The following is a 21049-nucleotide window of genomic DNA, read 5'->3' on the forward strand; positions in this document are numbered from 1 at the left end:
AGAGGGCCACATTTTCTTAAAGTTACATCTGATGGGTCCCCACCTGATTTGTATCTGCAAATAAATACTTGCAAAATTAAAGGCTGTGTTGAGTTCTAGTGGTAGATTATTGTACTTTTAAAAAAAAATACAACAAAAATATTAAAACAGAGACACTACATCATAGCATACTTGATGGATCTCATTAAATATAATCTGAAGCAACTGGATGGAAGATAGCAATAAAATATTGCAACTAGAGAGTTTGCAAGCACTACCAAAATCTACAGCATCTGATTTAAAGACCAAAGCAATGAAAGATGGCTGGGAAAAGACATGTCAAATTATTTGAGTAAGTTTCATAAAATCACCTCCCATTTCTCAGTTTATCAGTACCAAATCATAAAAAAAAATGTGTGGTTTGCTATCACAAATATCTACATTTTAATACTTGAAGTTTTTCTGTTTAGTGTATTAGTAATTGATTAACTTATTGGTACATGTGATGGGGTGTACCTATCCTGCACCAGCCCCCAAAGGGTTAACTGTGCTTTGCAGGCTGAGGAAGCCCCATCCCTCAGACCCTGCTGCACATGCTCAGCTTGGAGGCAGAGTATAAAAGGAAGCGGCCCACCTCAGTCTGGGCAGGCTGCTGAAGTGGGATGACACAGAATGCAGGATCTCTTCAGGGAGTTGCTACAGGCCTCGATTACAGACTCAAGACACACACAGCTCCAGATGGACTCCAGGCTGCCTGACAAACCCAGAGAAGAGGACACACGAGCAGGAGCTACACAGCTTGAGGACCCCAGAGACCCAAGGGAACCATGGAGTATCGCTGAGGGAGAAAGGGTAGGAAGCGGCCCGGGGACTTAGACTTTGCTCCCGTGAGTGAACCAGGGAACCAGCCAGCATGTTTTGGGAGGATCCCCGCTGACTTGGTGGTGAGCACTCCCATCACTGCCAGAGCCATGGGCTGGGACGTAGAGGAGCAGGGAGGGCCCAAGTCCCCCTACCCTGGGCGCCACATACCCCTAGGTGGCACCCCACTTCCCCAACAAGCCAGTAAGCCACAGGGTACCCCAGAAGTGGACACATTTATTGACTCTGGCCCTTAAGCTACTCTGTCCTGAGTAGAAGGACTGCGTTATTGACTCTGGTTATTAGGCTATGCTGTCCTGAGCAGGAGGCCCGTGCTATTGACTTGGGCTATTTGGCCATGCTGCCCTAAGTAGAAGGGCTACGCTCTTGACTCGGGCTATTAGACCACGCTGCCCTGAGTGGGAGGGCTGCTTTATTGACTCCGGCCACTAGGCCCTACTACCCCAGTTTACAGTCAGGGTCACTAATGTGGGACCTAACTGACTGCTATACAGCCTTTCCCTTTCTTCTGTCCATATGTGACCCAGTACCCTGACGGGATGTACCTACCCTGTGACAGTACAATACACAGGGATGCAGATATACACTAAGGTTAATGGGCATTGTGTGGCTAAATTCCTATGTATTATCTTAAAAATTTACTCCTCAGATGACAGACTCTTTTCCTTTGGTCTGTACTCTGAAAATGAATGCAATTTTTGTTAAATTACCCAAGAGCTCCTTGTCCGATGTCAGATAGCAGCCCACCAACTTTTAGAAAATGAGTTGTCATTTAACCATAATATGTCTTGTATATTGTTTTTACGTCAATGGAAATGTATAGGAAAAGAGTTAGAATGTCAGCAGAGAAAGAATGGCTTTAATATAATTCAATATTATAAATAGGTTCTTTGTGTTAAATCTTTTTTTATTGAAAATGACAGGTTCAGTCTTAGTATTTCAGCAATATGTAAATACTAGTTGGACATAATTTGATATAACTAGATAAACTACTTGCTCCAATTAATTTCAGATAAATTAAAGACCCTGATATTTGGCCCCCTGCAGCCTCTCAAATATATTAAGTTCCCCTTTTTTTGGAAGAAGTTAATTGGAGGTTAAAAAATGGTGCATCAAACTTTGATTGTTCTTTAATGGTGTGATTCTACTCTGAAAAGCAACTAAAAATAGCATTGTGGATTCCTATATTTAGTGTGAGATGTGTATGTCAAATCTGCTTACTTTACAGTACTCTGAAGCCCACTTTGTAGTCTCAGTTAAAATTTGAATATTTTATTTCAATATTGTAACGTGTAAGTCTTTCCTGTTGTCTCAGAAATTCTATTATATCTTTGACTAGCCAACTAAGAGCTGTAAGTTTTTTTTAAAATTGTGTTTTTGCAATAAATATTTCAGCTTTCAGCTTAACTTTATTCACCTCCGCTTAGTTATTGGAGCTGATTCTCGGACTCCATTAAGCCAGTCCAGTGGTGTAAAGGACCTTTAAACTTGGTAGAAACAGCCTCTAGGGAATACACTAATGGAAAATAAAAACTCAGACAAAAAGCATGAGTTTAAAACTATAAAAATATAGCTGTTTTCTAAATATTTCATACATTCTTTATATTATGACTTGTTGTTCAGTGGAATTCCTTCCATTAATAAAGCTACTTCTGTAGTTTTAAGGCTCAGAGGCTTATGCTTAGGTGGTCTTGCTAGAAGCCTTTTTTGCTGTCTGGCTTTTCCCACACACTTACTGTCCCTTTTTGGGAACGTGAAGCCAATTGTACTCCCCAAATTATCCTCAAAGTTCAATTTCCCAGGAAATCTTACACATGCTGAAATTTCATGGTTATTCCTGTCTTCAAAAGCAACTACTTTGTTTGGGTTAGCATGGTCAGCGTGGTACACTTTTGCTCCTTTCTCTTTATTGGTACAAGTTCCATTTAAGCCTCTCGTACCATTAGAAATTGCATCTTTACTAGATGTAACAGAATAGGATTTTTGAGAGAGTATTTTCTGGAAAGGCTTATGAGCTAAATCCTTACCATGCCTGGAAAATTGTAGACTTAAATTTCTATCAGTGTTGTGCTGACTAGAATCAGAATCTCCTAAATGAAAGTAGCTTAAACCATTTAAAGTTAAACCCTGTTGAGAATGTGGTGGATCTTTATTGTTATGAAGTCTCTGGAGGCTATCTTGAGATTTTTCAAGTGTATGGCCTAACACTGTTTGCTTGAAGAACAATCCAATTCCAGGTATGAAAAGCTCTGGTTCCATCTGCTTTACAAGTTTGGTAGTATTTGTTTGAGATCCTGGCTGACTGACATTACGAATGGCTGATATATCCTTCCAGGTTAATGGATTATACACAATATATCCATCAATAGGACATGCATTTTTTTGGTGCAATAACCAGTTGTCAATACATTCTCTGTGGAACTTAAAAAAGAGAGTCAGTTAAGATACATGGAGCTGTGTCCTGATAATTATCAACAATATAATAATAATAATTAATCCAACTTGGAAGAATACTACGGAAGTAATTATTCTTGCATGCAGAAAGGATATTCTAAGGAGTCGGATTCTTCTCTCTTACCATTATAAACCAGAAGTACCTTCACTGGAGCTACATTAGTGTATAATTGGCATATTCCTTTCATGTAAAAAGTCCCAACTCTAATTTACTATGGAAAATGCCTTACATCAACTTGGATTGGCTGCTGTAAATACATTTATTGATGTGCTTCAGATTTCAAATACATTTTAATTACCTCCCTTGAAGAAAATAGTTGCACCTATGTTCACTGATCTACAGACTCAATGTTGACTTCAGTATTTTTCTTTTAGCCTAATTCTCCTGGCACTTCACTTGCACTCTTTCTAGAAATCTATAAAAGATACTAACTATAGATGTTAGATTAATATTTGTTTGTGTACTTTCAGGCAACACTGGCTTTTCTTTTTACAGGATGGTGTGAATTGCTGTAAAAATAGTTCATCATGTTTGTAAACTAGAAGATCCCCAGCAGTTATGCAAATCCGAAAAAGGATGTCTTCTATGGGCTTCCTAAGGTGTGCTGGAGAAGGGAAGGGACTTCTCCTGCAGCCTATTTATAATGCACGCGGTAGGGTATTAGAGTGGTCTAATCAGATAGGTAGTCCCAAACCATGGCATTTACAAAAATGTTTGACAATTTGTTGCAAGACATCTGAGTTCAGAGGAGTGAAGCTCCTTTCTACAAATGTATATTGAGAGAACTCTAAGGTTGCAAAGCTAAGCACTCCAAAGTCAGGAAATACTATAGGTTCCATTTCAGGAAACCCCTCAGAGCACAGGTCAGAGATGTTCCTCCCTCCAAAGGAGAAAAGGAATTTGCTCACGGGGTATGTCTTCACTGCAGGAAAAAAAAAAAATCCTAACTTGGGTTGAAATAGCAGTGAAGACCTGTCAATTCTGCTTTTTAACTTGGGTTGCTGTGTTGTAGCTGTGTCGGTCCCAAGATATTAGAAAGACAAGGTCGGTGAGGTAATATCTCTTATTTGATCAACTGCTATTGGTGAGAGAAACAAGCTTTTGAGCTTACACAGGACTCTTCTTCAGGTCTTGGAAATGTACTCAGGTTAGGTCTACACTACAAACTTGTATCAGTGCAACTGCCCTGCTGTAGCACTTCTGGTGAAGATGCTTTAAGCTGATGGGACAGTGCTCTCCCGTCAGCTTAATAACTCCACCTCCATGAGAAGCGGTAGCTATGTCGGCGAGAGAAGCTCTCCCACTAACACAGCACTGTCTACACAGGGGATGGGGGAGTTAATGTTGGTATAACTACGTCGCTCAGGGGGGTGGATTTTTCACAGCCCTGAGCGACACAGTTATTCCAAAGTAAGTGCGTAATGTAGTCCTGGCCTCAGTGTCACAGCTAAATACAAGACGGAACATATTGTTTAACATAAGTAGTTAACACGTATTTCAAGGGACCATTCAAGGTGAAGTGGGCGATTAGCACCCCTCCAGTCATAGCATGGAAAGGAAGGAGAGAACTACTGGGAGGAAGTTGTTAGTAGGTTATATATTCTTGTAATAAGTCATAAATCCAGTATTTCTATTCAGTCCATGATTTTTAGTGTCTAGCAAAGATTTGAATTGAAGCTCCCAGGCTCGTCTTTTGAAAGTGTTGTACAGGTTTCCTTTGAGGAAGAGGACAAAGAGGTCAGATTTAGAGTGATCGCTTTGTGAAAAGTGTTCACCCGTAGGGGACGTGGTAGTTTTGTCTTTTATCATTTTCCTGTGCAAGTTCATTTGAAAGTGTAGTGATTGTCTGGTTTCACCCACATAGTAGCTATAGAGGCATTTAGTGCACTGGATGAGATACACTACATGTTGTGATAGACATGTGTAGAACCCATGGATCGTGAAAGGTGTGTTGTGGGGGGTGTTAATCATTGTAGCAGTGGAGATATGTCTGCAGGTTTTGCATCTGTTCTGGAAGGGTGTGGTGCCCCTTTGAGTTGGTGTGTCCTGATCTGTGGGGAGATTGCTTCTGACTATAAGGCTGGGCGTAACTGTTGTAATTTATGGTTTATTACAACAATCTATAGCCCACTGACTCTTCCCCCCGCAGCTGTTCCTCACCCCTTCCTTTCCTCCCTATGACTGGAAAGGTGTTACGGCCCACTTCACCCTGAATGTTTCCTTGAAATATATTAATTACTTATATTAAACAATCTGTTCCATCCTGTGTATAGTTGTGACACTGAGGCTACGGCTACACTACAGAGCTGACAGCAGCGCACCTGCACCGATGCAGCTGGGCTGCTGTAACGCTGCTAGTGCAGATGCTCTAAGCTGATGGGAGAGAACTTATTCATACCCCTGAGTGACGTTTTTATGCCGACATAAGCTGTAGTGGAGACATAGCTTGAGTAAGCTTTCCCAGAGATGAAGAAAAGCTCTGTGTAGGCACGAAAGCTTCTCTCTCACCAACAGAAGTTGAAGAATAAAAGATTACCTCACCCACCTTGTCTCGAATATCCTGGGACTGACACGACTAAACAACCCTGCATACAGAATACTTCACATATTCCCTCCAATGCTTACATTTTCATCAACTTTGCAGAAGAGAATAATAAGTGTCTAGACTATGTTAAAGAGCTGAACCACAAGCATGAACACACAGGCTAACAGTGAGATTTTGGCATGAACATTGGGTTTTGGGTTCAGTAAAATTTAGAGCCTTTAGTTTTCTCTACCTTGTGATTACATGGCAAGAGTCTTGCACACTGACCAAGGCAAAAGATCTTCAAGCAGAGCCTACATTGGAGACCTGGAGCAAGAAAGTTGCTATGTTTTCTAATCCACATCACAGGTAAAGATTTTACAATGTGCTTTGGGATGCAACTGGATCTAAACAGAAAATACAGAACATGTTTTTAGTACATAGTAGGAAAATAGCAATAGAAACTGAAACTTTCAAAATGGCAGGCTAGTTTTGGTGATGGGACTATCACTTTACAGGCTGATGGTTCAATAGATTAATGTGTTTGGCCACTATTACTGAGGCCCTGATCTTGCTAGAAAACCATCATCAGTGGACCCTTACTCTCCGCAGAAAAGAGGCCATTATGATAATCTAGTCTGACCTTCTGTGTTAGACAGGTGAGAGAATTTCACTCAAGTAATTCTTGCATCAAGCCTATAACTTTTGGTTGAAATATTATAATCTCCTTTTTATTTCTGGGAGAACCAAGGCACAAAAGGGGTCAAGTGAGTTGCTCAAGGTCACATAGGGAGCTTGTGCTGAGCCCGGAAATTAATCCTTATGTTCTGAGGCCCAGGCTAGTGTCTTAACCACAAGGCAATACTTCCTCACTAAGACTTTCTGTGAGGTGTACACAGATTTTGTTTACATGTATGGATCCTGTTGCAGATAGTGCACTACAGCAGTATTCTGTTCTAGTACAAAGAGGTACAATGCTAGCTCTTAGTTATCAATGAACTGCAAAGAGTTTGATTTCAATAAGCACATCAATTCAACTCATATTTATCCAAATCTTTTTCATCTGCAATCCCGGCTGGTAAGCCTATTTTCATAAGGTTTTCTCATGATATTGCTGGTACTTTCTCTTTCCATTCAGAAATTCCACAAACACATTAAATTTTTTAAATGCATAGCTTTTGCTTTTTGCTGGCAGATTTTGTTACAGCTATTCAAAGGTTAGTTCATAATGTGACGGTTTCAAATGTTTTTCCAAGGCTCAAGCCATTAGTTTCTAAACACAGGTGAGAAGAATCGCACTCACCTGCAAGGTGCATTTAAAATTTTATTTTAACAAGATTAAGAAGATACAAAGTTAATACACATCTGGTTTCTCTAAAGCATTTCCTGTTACCCTTTACAGGATCATTTCTATAAACAAAAGTAAATATTAATGAATTGGAAAAAAATTGTTTTTAAAGAATGTTGAAATTGATTACATTAAATAGTATGAAAATTTTTTTATCTTACTTCTCCTGAAGATGTAACATCTTTTCTTTAGAATTACTGCCTGGATTAATGCTTTTTAAATTTCCTCCTGGAGTTGACAATTGTGAAACTTGGTCAAGTGACCTCCACCTCTGATTTCTCTTCTGTTGAATACAGAAAGAGCTAATGAAAGATCACAGAATATGGTGCAATAAGTAATTGAGAAAAAGACCTCCAATTTTCAGTAGCCAAAATATGAGTTTTTCTTTTCATGATTTACAAAACCATGAACAATTTAACAAATTTTTTCTGTAGCAACAAAAACAGATTAATCGCCATTCTGACTGAAGTCCCTGTATTTTAAAAGACACTCTTGTTGTATGAGGTTTTGCAAAAGCTCTGAAGTGCTGTGCTGTGCTGTCTTTCACAACAGTGAGGACAATCTTGGCCCTTATGTCTAACAAACAAAAAAACCCAAACAAACTTATCCTTATGGATGGTAAACTTGAAGAGTTAATATTTCTGGGTCTTTAGAAGGAAAGCTGCAGAAAAATCAAATGTATACGCTTGAACCTGTCATTGAACCTATGGCAATCCTCATTCACATGGTTTGTGCCTTGACTCTACACAGTGAGTTAATGATGTAAAAATTAGTTAACTATGGAAATGCACCAACTGATAATAGGCTAGATCACGGCCCAAGACTTTTAGATCCTGGGGTAGGGCACAGTGGAAGGCCAAGCTAGACGACAGTGATAACCCCATGCCTTAGATCTAGGTCTGTGCTCCCAGCACTCCCCTGACACTGTGGTTCCAATATAGCTATGCTGACTGGGCTCCTCCAGCTAGTGGCTGTCCTGAGCATTTTTAAAAGGGTGATCCTACCATGGAGTGGGGCTCCAAGAAGTTAATACAGTATGGTTCTGTATTTTTTTCATAGAAAATACCACTGGACATGAGGGCCAGGAGAGGGGATGACGGCATTCAGTCCCCCAGCCCCGAAATGACCCATTATCTGTCTGTTCCCAGGTTCTGCAGAGTAATTTGAAAGGTCCAGAGCAAGACAGAAGACAAATAGTACAGAGGCAGCTGTCATGTTGTCTTCCTCACCCCCACAATTGAGCCTATTTTGAAGGACCATTTCAGTTTATGGTTCTACTCCTTCCTCACTATTTAAGTATTTCATAGTGGTCTACAGTCCATCACAAGTAATCCCAGTCATTGTAACAGTGGTTTTTATTTTTAAAAAACAAGATCAGCTTTACATTCCCACATAAAATGTTTTCTATGTCTGACCATTAGAGAGCTTTGGATATGATGCAATAAAATATAGTTCTGTACCTGTCGAAAGGTGAAAACATGTGGAGGATGGCAAACGCTAGTGAAGCATTCATGGCATAGGTGATATTCACTACACTCAGTGCACCTAAAAAACAAAAATATAAGGTAGTTGGAGTGGAATGTTAAGTTTAGGAGAACTTATTAATGTATGAAAAACCTTTGTTGAAAATTCTACTATTTAGTATCAGGAAGTCCCATATTACAGTATAAAATTATCCAAACTCAAGCCCATTTCACCAGTGAAAGTTTTTAGAAAATAAAACCTGTTGCTTTCTTTCTGGCTGAATTTTATACAAAAGTGAATAGTGTATGCCAGTGTTGTGGGGGTCCACAGACTAATTCAATGGGGTCAGCAAAAAGTTGTCATTACAACAGAACAGTGGTTTTCAACCTGTGGTCTGCAGACCCCTGGGTGTCTGTGAACTATGTCTTAACTTTCCAAAGGGGTCCTGTACCTCCATTCAAAGTGTTTTAGGGGTCTGCTAAAGAAAAAACCATTGGTGGATTCTATACTTGAAGGAGAAAACCCATATACGTTCCTTCAGCTTGCTGTACAGCAACATTTCTGTATTTTTCTCCTAAGTATACTAAAGCTCATGATGAAGTGGCACATGCACACTGTTCAAGAAGGTTTCAGAGTAGCAGCCATGTTAGTCTGTATTCGCAAAAAGAAAAGAAGTACTTGTGGCACTGTAGAGACTAACGAATTTATTTGAGCATAAACTTTCGTGAGCTACAGCTCACTTCATCGGATGCTCAAATAAACTGGTTAGTCTTTAAGGTGCCACAAGTACTCCTTTTCTTTTTACTGTTCAAGAAGTAATTCAAGATGAAGGAATCCTGGAGGATGCCCTTCTCAGTAAGAAGGGCAAGGGGGGAGGGAAAAAGCAAACCTTGTGGCCACATGCTGCATGGGAGGATGGGCAAAATATTTTCCAAAGGTGATTTTGGGTTGAACAATCACTTTTTAAAATAAATAACTTGATGGCTGTCTATATTTATTGAAAAGATGATTCTAGCGGAACAGTATTTCATTTAAAACACAAATGGTTCAACATAGCTTTGGTACATTTGACCTTGATGCAATTCTCAGTACAGCTGATCTAAAGGAAAAAGCAACTAGTCAGCACAATGACCCTGATTTGGCAAACAATTACATGAATAATTTGAGAGAGGCAAGCTGTCCAGCAAATCTTTTAGTGGATCAATTTCTGTTGGTGAAACAGACAAGCTGTGGAGCTACACAGAGCAACCATCACTAGACAGACAAGGGGCCAGTGCTTTTTCAAGATGAGAAAGATGAGTCCTTCAACCAAGGAGGGGTTGAAGTCTCTGGAAACTGAAAATAGGTGAGAAATGGGCTTAGGCAAAGATCCTTCACCTAGGAAGACAAGGGTAGACAGCATCTTGTACTTCTGTGAAAGGTCCAGACTGAGGAAAAAGTCAGTCATAACTGAGAAGAATACTGGTGAGAGACAACTGTCTTGAACAAAGCCTGTACCTAGCTAGATTAAAGTTTTAGATGTGTTTTCAGATTTTTTTTTTCTTTTAAGGGCATGTCTATGCTATAAAATTAAGTCGACTTAAGTTAGGTCGACCTACAGCCACTGTAGTAATTAAATTGGCTCTTGATGTCCACACTCTGCCCTTCTGTAGGCAGTGTGTGTCCTCACCAGGAGTGCTTGCACAGACTTAAGTGGGGCATTGTGGGGCACTGAAAGCCAGAGCCCTGGCACTGAGAGCCCTGGCCGTCTGTCCTAGGTGGGGTGGTGGGGCTTGGGCTGTCAAAGGCAGCAACAGGCAATGTAAGCAATGCAGTGTCTTACATGGACAGTGTGTTGACCTAACTACATTGATCTAATCTCTACGCCTCTTGCAGACGTGGTGTTAGTACATTGCCACAGCAGGCGAGTTAAATTGGCAGGAGGAACATTGTAGTGTAGATGCTTACAAAGTTAGGTTGATATAAGCTGCCTTACGTTGACCTAACTCTGTAGTGTAGACCAGGCCTAACCCTTTCTAACTTTATTCCTTTTACTTGGTGTCATTTAACCTTTGTCCTATTATTAAAAAATAAAATCAATTTATTATAAACCAACTTAGTGATGTGTTTGCAGGGAATGGTGTATTTACCCTAGTAAACAAGCTGTGATGTGCTTTTGTTTCTTTAAAGGAACAAACAAACCTTATTATTTCTCTGAACTGTCCAGGAGAGGGCTAGACATTGCAGAGTACATGGTTTGAGGAAAATTTGGGACTGGGCATGTATTGGGGTCACCTTGGTCTTAACCAAGACTTGTGGAAGCCAGAGAGGGGCCGTCAACAGGCTGCTGAGTTCCTCAACCAGGGCTGGCTGCGTAGTGCACAGACACTTGACCTGCATGCTTGTTGCTGGCTGTGAACATCCCAAACTGGGATCTGGCAAGGCATTGTGGGTTAAAGGGTAAGAGATGACAACCCCTCCCTGGACTGCACCTTCTGGAACCCTGTGTGTCCTCACCCACCTTGTCTCTCTAATATCTTGGCACAAACACATCTACAACACCACTGCAAACACAAATAATTTTACTCTCATCACTGGCAATGCAACATCTTGTGTGAGTAAAGTTATTTGTGTGTTTCAGTGGATATAGCCATAAGTCTTCAGATGAAATGCATTACACTAAGGAATTCTGAGGTGCTGACTCAACCTCATACATCATTGAGCTAAAGATCCCATTAGGAGTCTGTTACACTGATCACTGTAATGTAAATTGACCAGAAATCAGCACCAAGGGGTTAAGTGTATAATCAGACTTGAACCAAAGTCATCTAACTCACAGAGAAACATTGTTTGGTTATAATAAAGACAAAGGGGAATAAGTAGTAAAGTATAGGTTGTTACAAGGAATTGTACGTTAAACTAGAAGTGTTTTAAAAGTACATACTTGTAGCATTTTCCCTCAACTGGAAATGCTCTGCAGTTATTACAGGGGAGTCCAAGGTGTTTGTCAAGTCTCTCTTTTTCTGCTGCAGTCACAAGCTGAGTGGAGTTTCTGAATTCTTCTAAAATGAGCTTTAATGGTGCAAATTCTTCTCTACAGAGGGGACACTTCACCACAGAGTCACTCTCCAATTCACCCTGGTGATCAGCCCAAATCTTCATGCATGTGATGTGAACGTTGTTTCCACAGCTGTACCTACAAAAAGTAAGGTTATGTCTATACAAACTTAAGTCAACCTATTTTAGGTCAACTTACAGCCACCACATTAATTACGGCAGTGGCTGATGTCCACACTACCTTCCTTCTGTCAGTGGTGCATGTCCTCAGCAGAAGTGCTTCCACCAACTGAAGAGGGGCAATGTGGAGGACTGAGAGTCAGGGGTCTCAGCTCCACGAAGCTCCCCACTGGGAGTCCTTCTTGCTTCCATGCTCTCAGCTGGTAGCAGGGACGGGACAGGGGCAGACAACAGGGGTTTCTCGGCTTTGATGGGGATATTCGTGCCTAGAATCTGGTCAGCTGCCATGCTCCTGGTGGGGAGCGGGGAGCCAGGACCCCAAGGGGCAGCAGAATTCCCAGTGAGGAACAGGGAGCCAGGAAGCAACCCAGCTTGGAGTGGAGACAGGGCAGCAGTCTGGCTGGGGAGCCAGAAGCCAGCTTTCTTGTCAATTTCATGAAATTGACAAGAATGACAGCCAATGTAAGGAACTCAGTGTCTACACAGACACTGCAGCATCTTAACTACACTGACATAAGTCCTACGCCTCTTGTTGAGGTGCTTTTATTATGTCTGCATAGCAGGGGAGTTACATCAGCAGGAGGAGCATTTCAGGGTGTACACTTCCACTGTTTTGTCGACGAAAGCTGACTTTTGTCGACAAAACTGTAGAGAATAGACAAGGTCTGAAACAGGCATCAATTACTGTACCCTGTCCATAAACATTTAGAAAATCCAGTATCATTAATACAATAATTTTTCAGCTACAATGCAAAAGTCATGCACTACTACTGCTTTGTTTCAAAGAGCATTTATAAAAAAAAAAGCCATCGGTAAAAATTAACTATTTAAAATTATGATTTTTACATGTCAAGACCAGCCCTCCAATGGGACCCCTGCAACATTAATTGTGTAGAAACTTGCTATCACTAGCTAACATAACAAACATTTTCTGAGTTTCCACCATGAAAACAAACTAGAAAAACTATATATCTAACCTGCAGTAAGTGATGGGAAACATTTTCTTTAGTAGCTCTTCCTGGCAAATAGGACAGATAGCCTCTGCATCAATTTCTTTCTGATTAATGTATCCATCATCCTCTTTCTGAAATGTTTTGGTGGAGAGAGTGTTTGCTCTTGGGGGGAGGGTCTGTTCTTGCTGTAATCCCTGAAGCATATCATTGATCTCTCCTTCCAGAAGACCCAGCTGAAAAGCATCTATAGAAAACTCAGATTAAAGCTCTTTGGCAAAAATTTTACATTTACTAATACTCAGCTATAATAACTGTCGGGCTAAATCATCTGCAGTGAACCAACTCTGTCAGTGCTTCTACTGCCAGAAATGTTGTAAATCTTCATTTCTCATTTGCAATTTGTAATGATAGTTTTGTACAACTTCACATCTAAATCTGATCTTTATGGCAAAATTGGTTCAAAGGTTTTTCTGTACAACTCAAGTCAAGTTTCCTGAAACAGTACCAAAATATGGTGGTGTATATGTATTAGCTATGATCAGAAGCAACCCAAAACTGCAGCTATTAATTTATTCCAGGAGACCCATCACCCCCAGAATCTGTGTGGCACAAACATGGCTAGAAGGGAGTTTCACTTACTGTAATGAGTAGTACTAGGTGCCGTGCAGAATCTGTCCAAGTGCAAAATGGATTATATGTTTGCCAAATCAATGAAGTACTTGGATCTGAAAATGTTTTAGGATACTCTGAGTGGGATATGTGCTTTATTAAATCACATGATCTTCTACTCTAAGGCCCTGAAAGTGTTGCAAATGACTAGATTTTTCTTTAAGTACTTTACAGTTGTACCTTTAGCAGCAGTATTACAGATAGGAAAAAGGTATCATGTTTCAGAATTCTGAAAATGCCCCAAAGCATAAAAATGTTGGTATGCTAGTTAAGGGAAAACAATCATTGATCTAAAAGCTGAGCTTATCCAACCTCCAGAGAACTTTGCCTTTAAACTCTATGTGCAAGATAAAACAAGCAAGCAAAAATAATTATACTTACATTCATGGTTTCTTGGAATTTTGAATTTTTTCAACAATATCCTAACAATGATAATAAAATAACCATCAGCTTGTGGAAGTCAACTAAAGCTAACTACTGGCTATTACTTTCAACTTTACTGTGACGTTGCACTCCATAATGTTTTACGGAAATATGCTTATGAGTGTGAATATGCTTATGAGTAACCGGAATATGCTTTAGGCAAAAGGTCTCTTGTAAGGTATCATTACAAAGCTTATAATCTGAATGTATTCATCCTATTTGTATGCATGTATCATTATTGTATCTGAAACTAGAAATATGAGGTATAACTCTGAGGTCCTATTGTAATTATGCAAAATGTGGGCCATTAATGGTGGTTTAGAATCTTGATGGCTCCCACTGACTAGGACAATTGGTTGTAAATGGCTCTGTTTACTTGCAAACCTTCCTGGGTACGTGTGGGCCAGCCCTGAAAGAATGGAAGCTGGGGTCCCACAGGAAGGACATGTGAATGTATTGTAGGGAGTGTGTAGGGAGAGTGGTCACTTTTGATAAGCTATTACCAGCAGGAGAGTGAGTTTGTGTGTGTGGTTTTTTGGAGGGGGGTGAGGGAGTGAGAGAACCTGGATTTGTGCTGGAAATGACCCACCTTGATTATCATACACATTGTGAAGAGAGTGGTCACTTTGGATGGGCTATTACCAGCAGGAGAGTGAGTTTGTGTGTGGGGGGGGGCAGAGGGTGAGAAAACCTGGATTTGTGCTGGAAATGGCCCAACTTGATGATCATTTTAGATAAGCTATTACCAGCAGGACAGTGGGGTGGGAGGGGGTATTGTTTCATGGTCTCTGTGTATATAATGTCTACTGCAGTTTCCACGGCATGCATCCGATGAAGTGAGCTGTAGCTCACGAAAGCTCATGCTCAAATAAATTGGTTAGTCTCTAAGGTGCCACAAGTCCTCCTTTTCTTTTTGCAAAGACAGACTAACACGGCTGTTACTCTGAAACCTATCTCCTGATACGGGAATCCATCTTAAATCTGTTGCTTTTCCTTTTAGAAGGAGAGGTGGGGACCCAGAGAGACAAAAGATTCCCGCCTTGTGCCAAAGCTATAAAAGCGGGTGGAACAGAACAAAGAGGGCGGCCAGTCATGAGAACACCCCTAGTTTCCACCTAAAGATGTCTGCTGCAACTAACAAAGACTGTACTTGGGAAGAGGATTGGGCCCAGACTGGGAAGGAGTCTAATCTGTGAAAGAAGCGTATTGGAACATCTCTGCGCGTGAGATTTTACATTAACTGTAAACAGTTTCTTAATGTATTACGCTTAGACTGTGTGTTTTTGCTTTATTTTGCTTGGTGACTTACTTTGTTCCATCTGAAACTACTTAAATCCTACTTTTTATTCTTAATAAAATCACTTTTGTTCATTATTGAACCCAGAGTAAGCGATTAATACCTGGGGAAGCAAACAGCTGTGCATATCTCTCTGAGTGATATAGAGGGCGGACAATTTATGAGTTTACCCTGTATAAGCTTTATACTGAGTAAAACGGATTTATTTGGGGTTTGGATCCCATTGGGAGCTGGATGTCTGGGTGCTGGAGATAAGTGACCTGCTGAGCACTTTTTGGTTAAAGTCTGTAGCTTTGTGGGGTGTGGACCAGACTTGGGTCTGTGTTGCAGCAGGCTAGCAAGTCTGGCTCAACAAGGCAGGGTTCTGGAGTCCGAAGCTGGCAGAGAAAATGGGCTCAGAGGTCATTCCAGCACGTCAAGTGACAGTCCCAAGGAAGTTTTTGTGACCGAACCCATCACATTTACATTTCAAGGACAACAGCCATCTTAAATACTTCAGAGAGAAAATATTAGGACTAAAACTGTAAGAACAAAAGTTTATAGTGCTAAGCTACAAATGAGGTCTTATCCAAACTGGGGTCCTCTGTGCCTCTGCCAGTTGTTTGAAAGCTCAAAACTACTAATTATTTTTTGCTATTTCCCCCCATTTCTTTGCCATTTTCTAATCCATGACAGTACTTTAGCTACTACCCCAGATCTATTTGGTTTCTTTAAGAGTCTCTTGTGAGGGACACTTTTGAAATCCAAATGAAAATTACATCCACCTGTTCTCTTTCATCCACTATTTTGTTTTCACAGTCAAAGAATTCTCTTAGAGTGGAAATACATAATTGACTACATCTAATTGGTTAAATTGCACACTGGCATAACATTTAGAGAAACAATTTCATGCTTTAATGGATTGCTTTTTGGAAAAGTTAATTCTAGAGCAAACATGAGGAGAAACTTGTTGTTTGAGTCTTATGTGATACACAAGCATTAATTCAAAAAGTAGAAATAGCCATTAAATAGTAACAACACCCTGAGTGGAATGAGGAAATAAGATACCAAAACATAATACTCTAGAAACTTTAGAAGGGGAGAGTTAAATAAAATGAGATGGTTAGTCAAAAATGCCTTAAAGTTGCAAGTAAAGTCCTTGCAGTAAAGGTGGCAGATATCTATCCTAGGCCTGCTTTCTCCTGGTAATAAAGATGAAGTCCTCTCAGAGATCAGGGTATCAAAGAAGAGGTGCTAGAGCAAACTGATAAATTAGAAAGCAACCACTTTTCCTTTACAGCAAGCACAGCTCGTAGGTCCCCAGCAGTTGATGTTAACCGAGGGGTTTGTAATTTACCTGAATCTGAAGACAGACCACTGGTCTGTAACTTCACTCCCACTACTCTCTTTCAGAAAGATATGAAATTTTCTACCCTCCATTCTACATTTAAAATAGGTAACTTTAATGAGAAAATTGCACATGATTGGTAGCAATTCAGCCCCCTCATTCTTGGGTTCCTTCCCTGCTCTTTCATGTGTACTACGAAGTTAAGAGGTAAGGGGGTTTGTTTCAGCAAGTCCTGTTTTGACACCTGATCTGTCCCACCAGTGCTTCATCTTCCCTGGAGGAAAGGCAGGAGTAAGGGCTGGCACTGCCCCGTAGCCGGGGTGGAGCGGGGGGAGAGGCCCCAGGAACAACGCCTTTACCAACAGATGTGGCTGCACAGCTCCTTCTCCCTCAGGAACGTGGCGCAGCTGCAGGAGTGGGGCTCCCCCAGGAGCACCTGGGGAAACAGACGGACAGCGGCGTCGGTCGCGGCGCAGCCGAGCGGGGGCCTCGGGGGGGACCTCGCGGCCCCCTTGGCTGGCGCCCCGGCAGACGCTGCGGGGCGGCGGGTCACTCAGCACCCAGCGGCGGGCAGGGCTGGCGCGGCACCGCGGGCCTTATAGCGAGCCCGCCCCTGCGCTCCCCACTCCCTTCTCTCCGTACCCGGTGCGCGGGCCCGCCCTCCTCCCGCAGCACGAAGCCGGTGGGGCCCAGCTCCCGCACGATGCGCATGGTGCTGCCCAGCGCCTGGTCCTGCTGCCAGCTCAGCCCGGCGCTGGCGCACCGCCGCCGGGACATGGCGGGGTCCCGGCTGGCAGTTGGTGGAGGGTCCAAAACGGCCGCCGCTGCCGTGGATGCCGGTCCCCATAGAAACGGCGCGTCCCCGCGAGCATTCGGCGCTTCGCAGCGCGCGCCCGTGCGGGGCGGGGGCGGGGGCGGGGGCAAAGCGACGCGGTGACGATGACTGGCTGGGGCCGTTAATTGCTGGTGTGGCGCGCGCCGGCGGCGGGCTTGGAGCCGCGGGCCCTTGCAGGCCACGGAGCGTTCGTGCTGCGGGGGCGTCCGCGGATCGGCCTCCGCCCGGCGCTCGATCCCGGGGCTCCCGCCTAGAGCCGCGCAGCTCCGTGGGGCTCGGACTGCTCCGTCGTATTGTTCGGGAAATTCGTGTTATTTCGTGCTACCACCTGCCCACGTCGGGCCAGATCCTGCCCCGGGGGTGGGGATGGGTCGGGTCAGGTCCTGCCCCGGGGTAAGAGGCTGGGGGGCGTCCTGCCCCCACCCCCCGCGGGGGGGATTAAAGCAAAGTTCCAGGTACGGAGGAGAGGAGGGCCGGCCGGGGGGTGCTGGCGAATAAATCCACCCCACGCTCTCCCCGGCAGGGCCCGGGCCTGCTCCCACGCCGGTGTTGTGACCTGGTGCACAGGGTCGCAGCACCACTCCAGTTTGGCGTTGGCCTGTGTGGAGGGGGGCAGAGGCCAGGCCAAACCGCCGTAGTGCTGCGGCCCCGCCAGGTTTTTGCCATTCTTTGGTTTTCATCTGATTTTGTGTTCTTTCACAATGTGTAAAAAAAAAAAAAAAAAAAAAAAGTCACATGTAAGTAGAACTATAACCCCACCACAACATCCTACAGCCTCCCTCACAATAGATTTAGCTTCAGGGGGCATCTGGGAGGGGTTTGGAGCAAATAGGCAAGTAGATAATGGGGACTTATGGAGCAGCATCCAAGCCCTTCTTCCCAGTGTGTAACTGCTTTTTTATTGCAGGGCCTTTCACCTGTGGGCTTTACCTTTTCCTTTAATTTTTCATGGCCATTGTGAGATGTCTTCCACTGCAGCGTTATTAATGTTCTCTCTTCATTAACTCCACCTTTTTATAGTCTTACTGCCAGAGTCTGCTTCACTGAATTAAAATCTTGGTGGAAGTGACATGGCTGTAATTCAATCTAGATAAGGAAGGGATGCTGGTTTGCAGGAGAACCTTAGGAATGGTCAGGGGCAGTGTTTACAACACCAGCTGGGAGGGAATGGATACTTGCCTTGTGCCAGAATCATTCACATCATCATAGGTAACAGGCCCAGAAATAGCAGCCCTAATTTAGAACTTAATTGAAATGCTGTGTGAACTCTTTACCTTTCTTTAATGTCATTTTTGCATTTCCTTCTTTATTTTGAGTAGCTAAAAGTAAACCTAAGAACACTCAGAGGTTTATTCAGTATTATTTTTACTCTTCACTGTCTGTAGCATTTCCTCAAGGTTGAAAATAACACTTTGTCCTCTACCATTTGGAAAAATTTGATTATTTTCTTATGCAGTTGAAATTAATCTTTTCTTTTGTATATATATTTTTTCTTGCTTATGTACCAGTAATGTAATATAATAAAATGTGAGTGCCACTCTGGAAACAGTATTTGTTAGTAACCTGGTTTTTGTGGAGCCAATAGGGGGAACTGTTGCACTTTGTTTCTTTCTTAATCTTTACATAAATATTGATGATCATTATTTGTTTAGTTATTTTATGTATCTCTTTTCGATTAATTACCAATCTCATTCTTTAGGCATCCTTACATAATTAATTTCCCCAATAATATTAAAAATGGACAGCTCATTCCATTTCAATGAAAAATACTCAGCAACAAAAATAGTACGGACCTCTTTGAAGCCACATAGTGATTTAACCTCTCCTACCATCTGCTTATCGCTCCTCCAGAGGTACAGGAAAGTAATTATGATGGAATTGTGTCTATTCAGAGGATATTACAGTTCCTACCATCTTGTGTCAATATTAGCTCATGTATGTTGTGCGTGTATCTGACCGGGTTCGGTTTAGAATTGCTCCATTGGGAGGTAGGCTGAGACTGCTCTTTTTTCAGTGGTAGAAGAGGCTGGAGTCTTGTCTGCACAGATTCCAGGGGATCAGCAGGAGACCACAGACTGCCAGTTCTGTATCCCCAGTGTCCTCCACTACCCCTGCTCCCTGTTATTACATAACAACTTTGTAAGAATAATAAAAACTAGCTCTTTTTCTATGCTCTTGTGACATAACTGTGAATTTAAGTGGATAAACTATAATTGCTAATTCAGATAGGAAGATTCTCATTTTTGTAAATTTTAGCTTTACAAGTTGATTACAGAAACACATTTGCTCTGAATCTATCATAAAGGAGAGTTTTATGTTTGTATCAATATTTCTGTCCAGCAGTAGGTGCTGATAGGCTTTACTTGGATAGATAATGTAAAAGTTATGCAAACCAACAAAAACATGTGTAACTAACTCTAATCATTGATGTTTAGTTGTAAAATAGCTCTGATTTTTTTCAAGCATCACAATAATTTTCTGTTGTCTGTACTTATAATTTTGGTCACATAAGATTCCAGCAGCTGAGAATCAACCTTTTGGATGTGTTTGAAAACTGGATCCTTGTTTGTATTGACTATACAGGAAACAAACTTTGGGCACATCAAAATATCAACTTAAATGTTTGAACAACTTGTTCTTGAAGATATGATAGGGTTTGCTTGATTGTGCATGCTATTCTTTTATTATTTGTACATGGTAGCTAGCAAAGGCCCCAGTCAGGGACCAAGACATCATTGTGCTAAGCACACAATTCACTTGAACAATACGACTGATAAACAGTTTTCTTCTGTTTTCATATGCTCAGATTTCCAAAACATTCACCTATTTGGCGGAATTTTCTATATTTGGTCTCTGCGCAAAGGTACTTGTGTGTTAACTCACAGGGAAAATGTATTCAGCCGTTTTTGAGTTATGGAAGAATGGGGAAAATACTCTGGTAGAAGAAATATTCTCACATTTAAAGGAAAACTAAAAGTGGCTGAACCTTTGCTACAGTTTGAAAAATCTGGACATATTAAAAAAAATTGAGAACATTTGAAAATGTATCCTGATGGACATGCAATATGAAAAGTCTGGTTTTAACTTCAGATGCAGTGCATATGCAGATGCGGTGATATAACAATATAGTGGAATGTTGGATGTCATGCTTTGGTCCAAACCTGGCAAACAATCAAAGCAAATGTTTTGGAAAAGCCAGCATTTCATAAATCTGTGGCTACCAAATGCCCTATAGTGAGCATGCTAAAATTAGAAGTATAGCCCAGGAGGTACAAGCAGTGGGACAGGCTTGATATCCCAAGTACAATCCTGCCCAGGACCCTAAGTACTTAGTTGGGCAGCTACCCCACCCTACCACCTGCGCTGCTGCAGGTACACTTCTATTTTTAGCATGCTAGTCCAATCAAAGCTAGTCTGCCTGAGCTGGAAGTTTGAAGTGTAGATGGTCTGTAGTAGGTCAAAGCTAGCTTGAGTAACACTAGTAGTGAAGTTGCTGCAGTACTGGCTAGCCTTGCCCACCTAGGACCCTCAAGCAGCTGGCACCTGTGCTGCTGTGGCTTCCCTGATATTGGTACTCAAGCAGCCTAGATCAAAGCTAGCTTTGGTATGTCTACGTATGCTGTAATCACGCTTCCTGATTGTAGTGTAGACATACTCGTAATGCACTGCTGGAAGGT

The 21049-nt window shown here is 41.9% G+C and overlaps 1 protein-coding gene across 2 annotated transcripts; it reads right to left on the reverse strand.

Annotated features, from left to right (window-relative positions):
- Window positions 1-1760: 1760 nt before the first annotated feature.
- On the reverse strand, window positions 1761-17395 carry ZSWIM2 (zinc finger SWIM-type containing 2). 2 transcript variants are annotated; one of them, XM_073306112.1, is made up of 9 exons: window positions 17180-17395; window positions 16897-16973; window positions 13872-13912; window positions 12846-13065; window positions 11576-11827; window positions 8649-8733; window positions 7350-7471; window positions 6094-6247; window positions 1761-3282 (listed from the first exon to the last, which is right to left on the reverse strand). In XM_073306112.1, the coding sequence occupies exons 1-9, from the start codon at window positions 17312-17314 to the stop codon at window positions 2467-2469; spliced, it is 1902 nt and encodes a 633-aa protein (XP_073162213.1). In that variant the 5' UTR covers window positions 17315-17395; the 3' UTR covers window positions 1761-2466. The 2 variants fall into 2 exon arrangements, with proteins under 2 accessions (XP_073162213.1, XP_073162214.1); XM_073306113.2 differs by lacking the exon at window positions 17180-17395 and having other exon boundaries at window positions 16782-17168.
- Window positions 17396-21049: the final 3654 nt, after the last annotated feature.

This window comes from Lepidochelys kempii, chromosome 11 (assembly GCF_965140285.1).
Source record: "Lepidochelys kempii isolate rLepKem1 chromosome 11, rLepKem1.hap1, whole genome shotgun sequence".
NCBI classification, from domain to species: Eukaryota; Metazoa; Chordata; order Testudines; family Cheloniidae; genus Lepidochelys; species Lepidochelys kempii.

Bases quoted from the DNA above. Each gene is read 5' to 3' on its own strand.
- ZSWIM2 (XM_073306112.1), bottom strand. From the start codon at position 17,314: ATGTCCCGGCGGCGGTGCGCCAGCGCCGGGCTGAGCTGGCAGCAGGAC. The intron at 13,913-16,896 runs GTAAAGGCGTTG...TATCATTGTTAG, and splicing joins CTGTGCAGCCACATCTGTTG to GATATTGTTGAAAAAATTCA. The intron at 7,472-8,648 runs GTACAGAACTAT...TGTATTCAACAG, and splicing joins ATGTTTTCACCTTTCGACAG to AAGAGAAATCAGAGGTGGAG.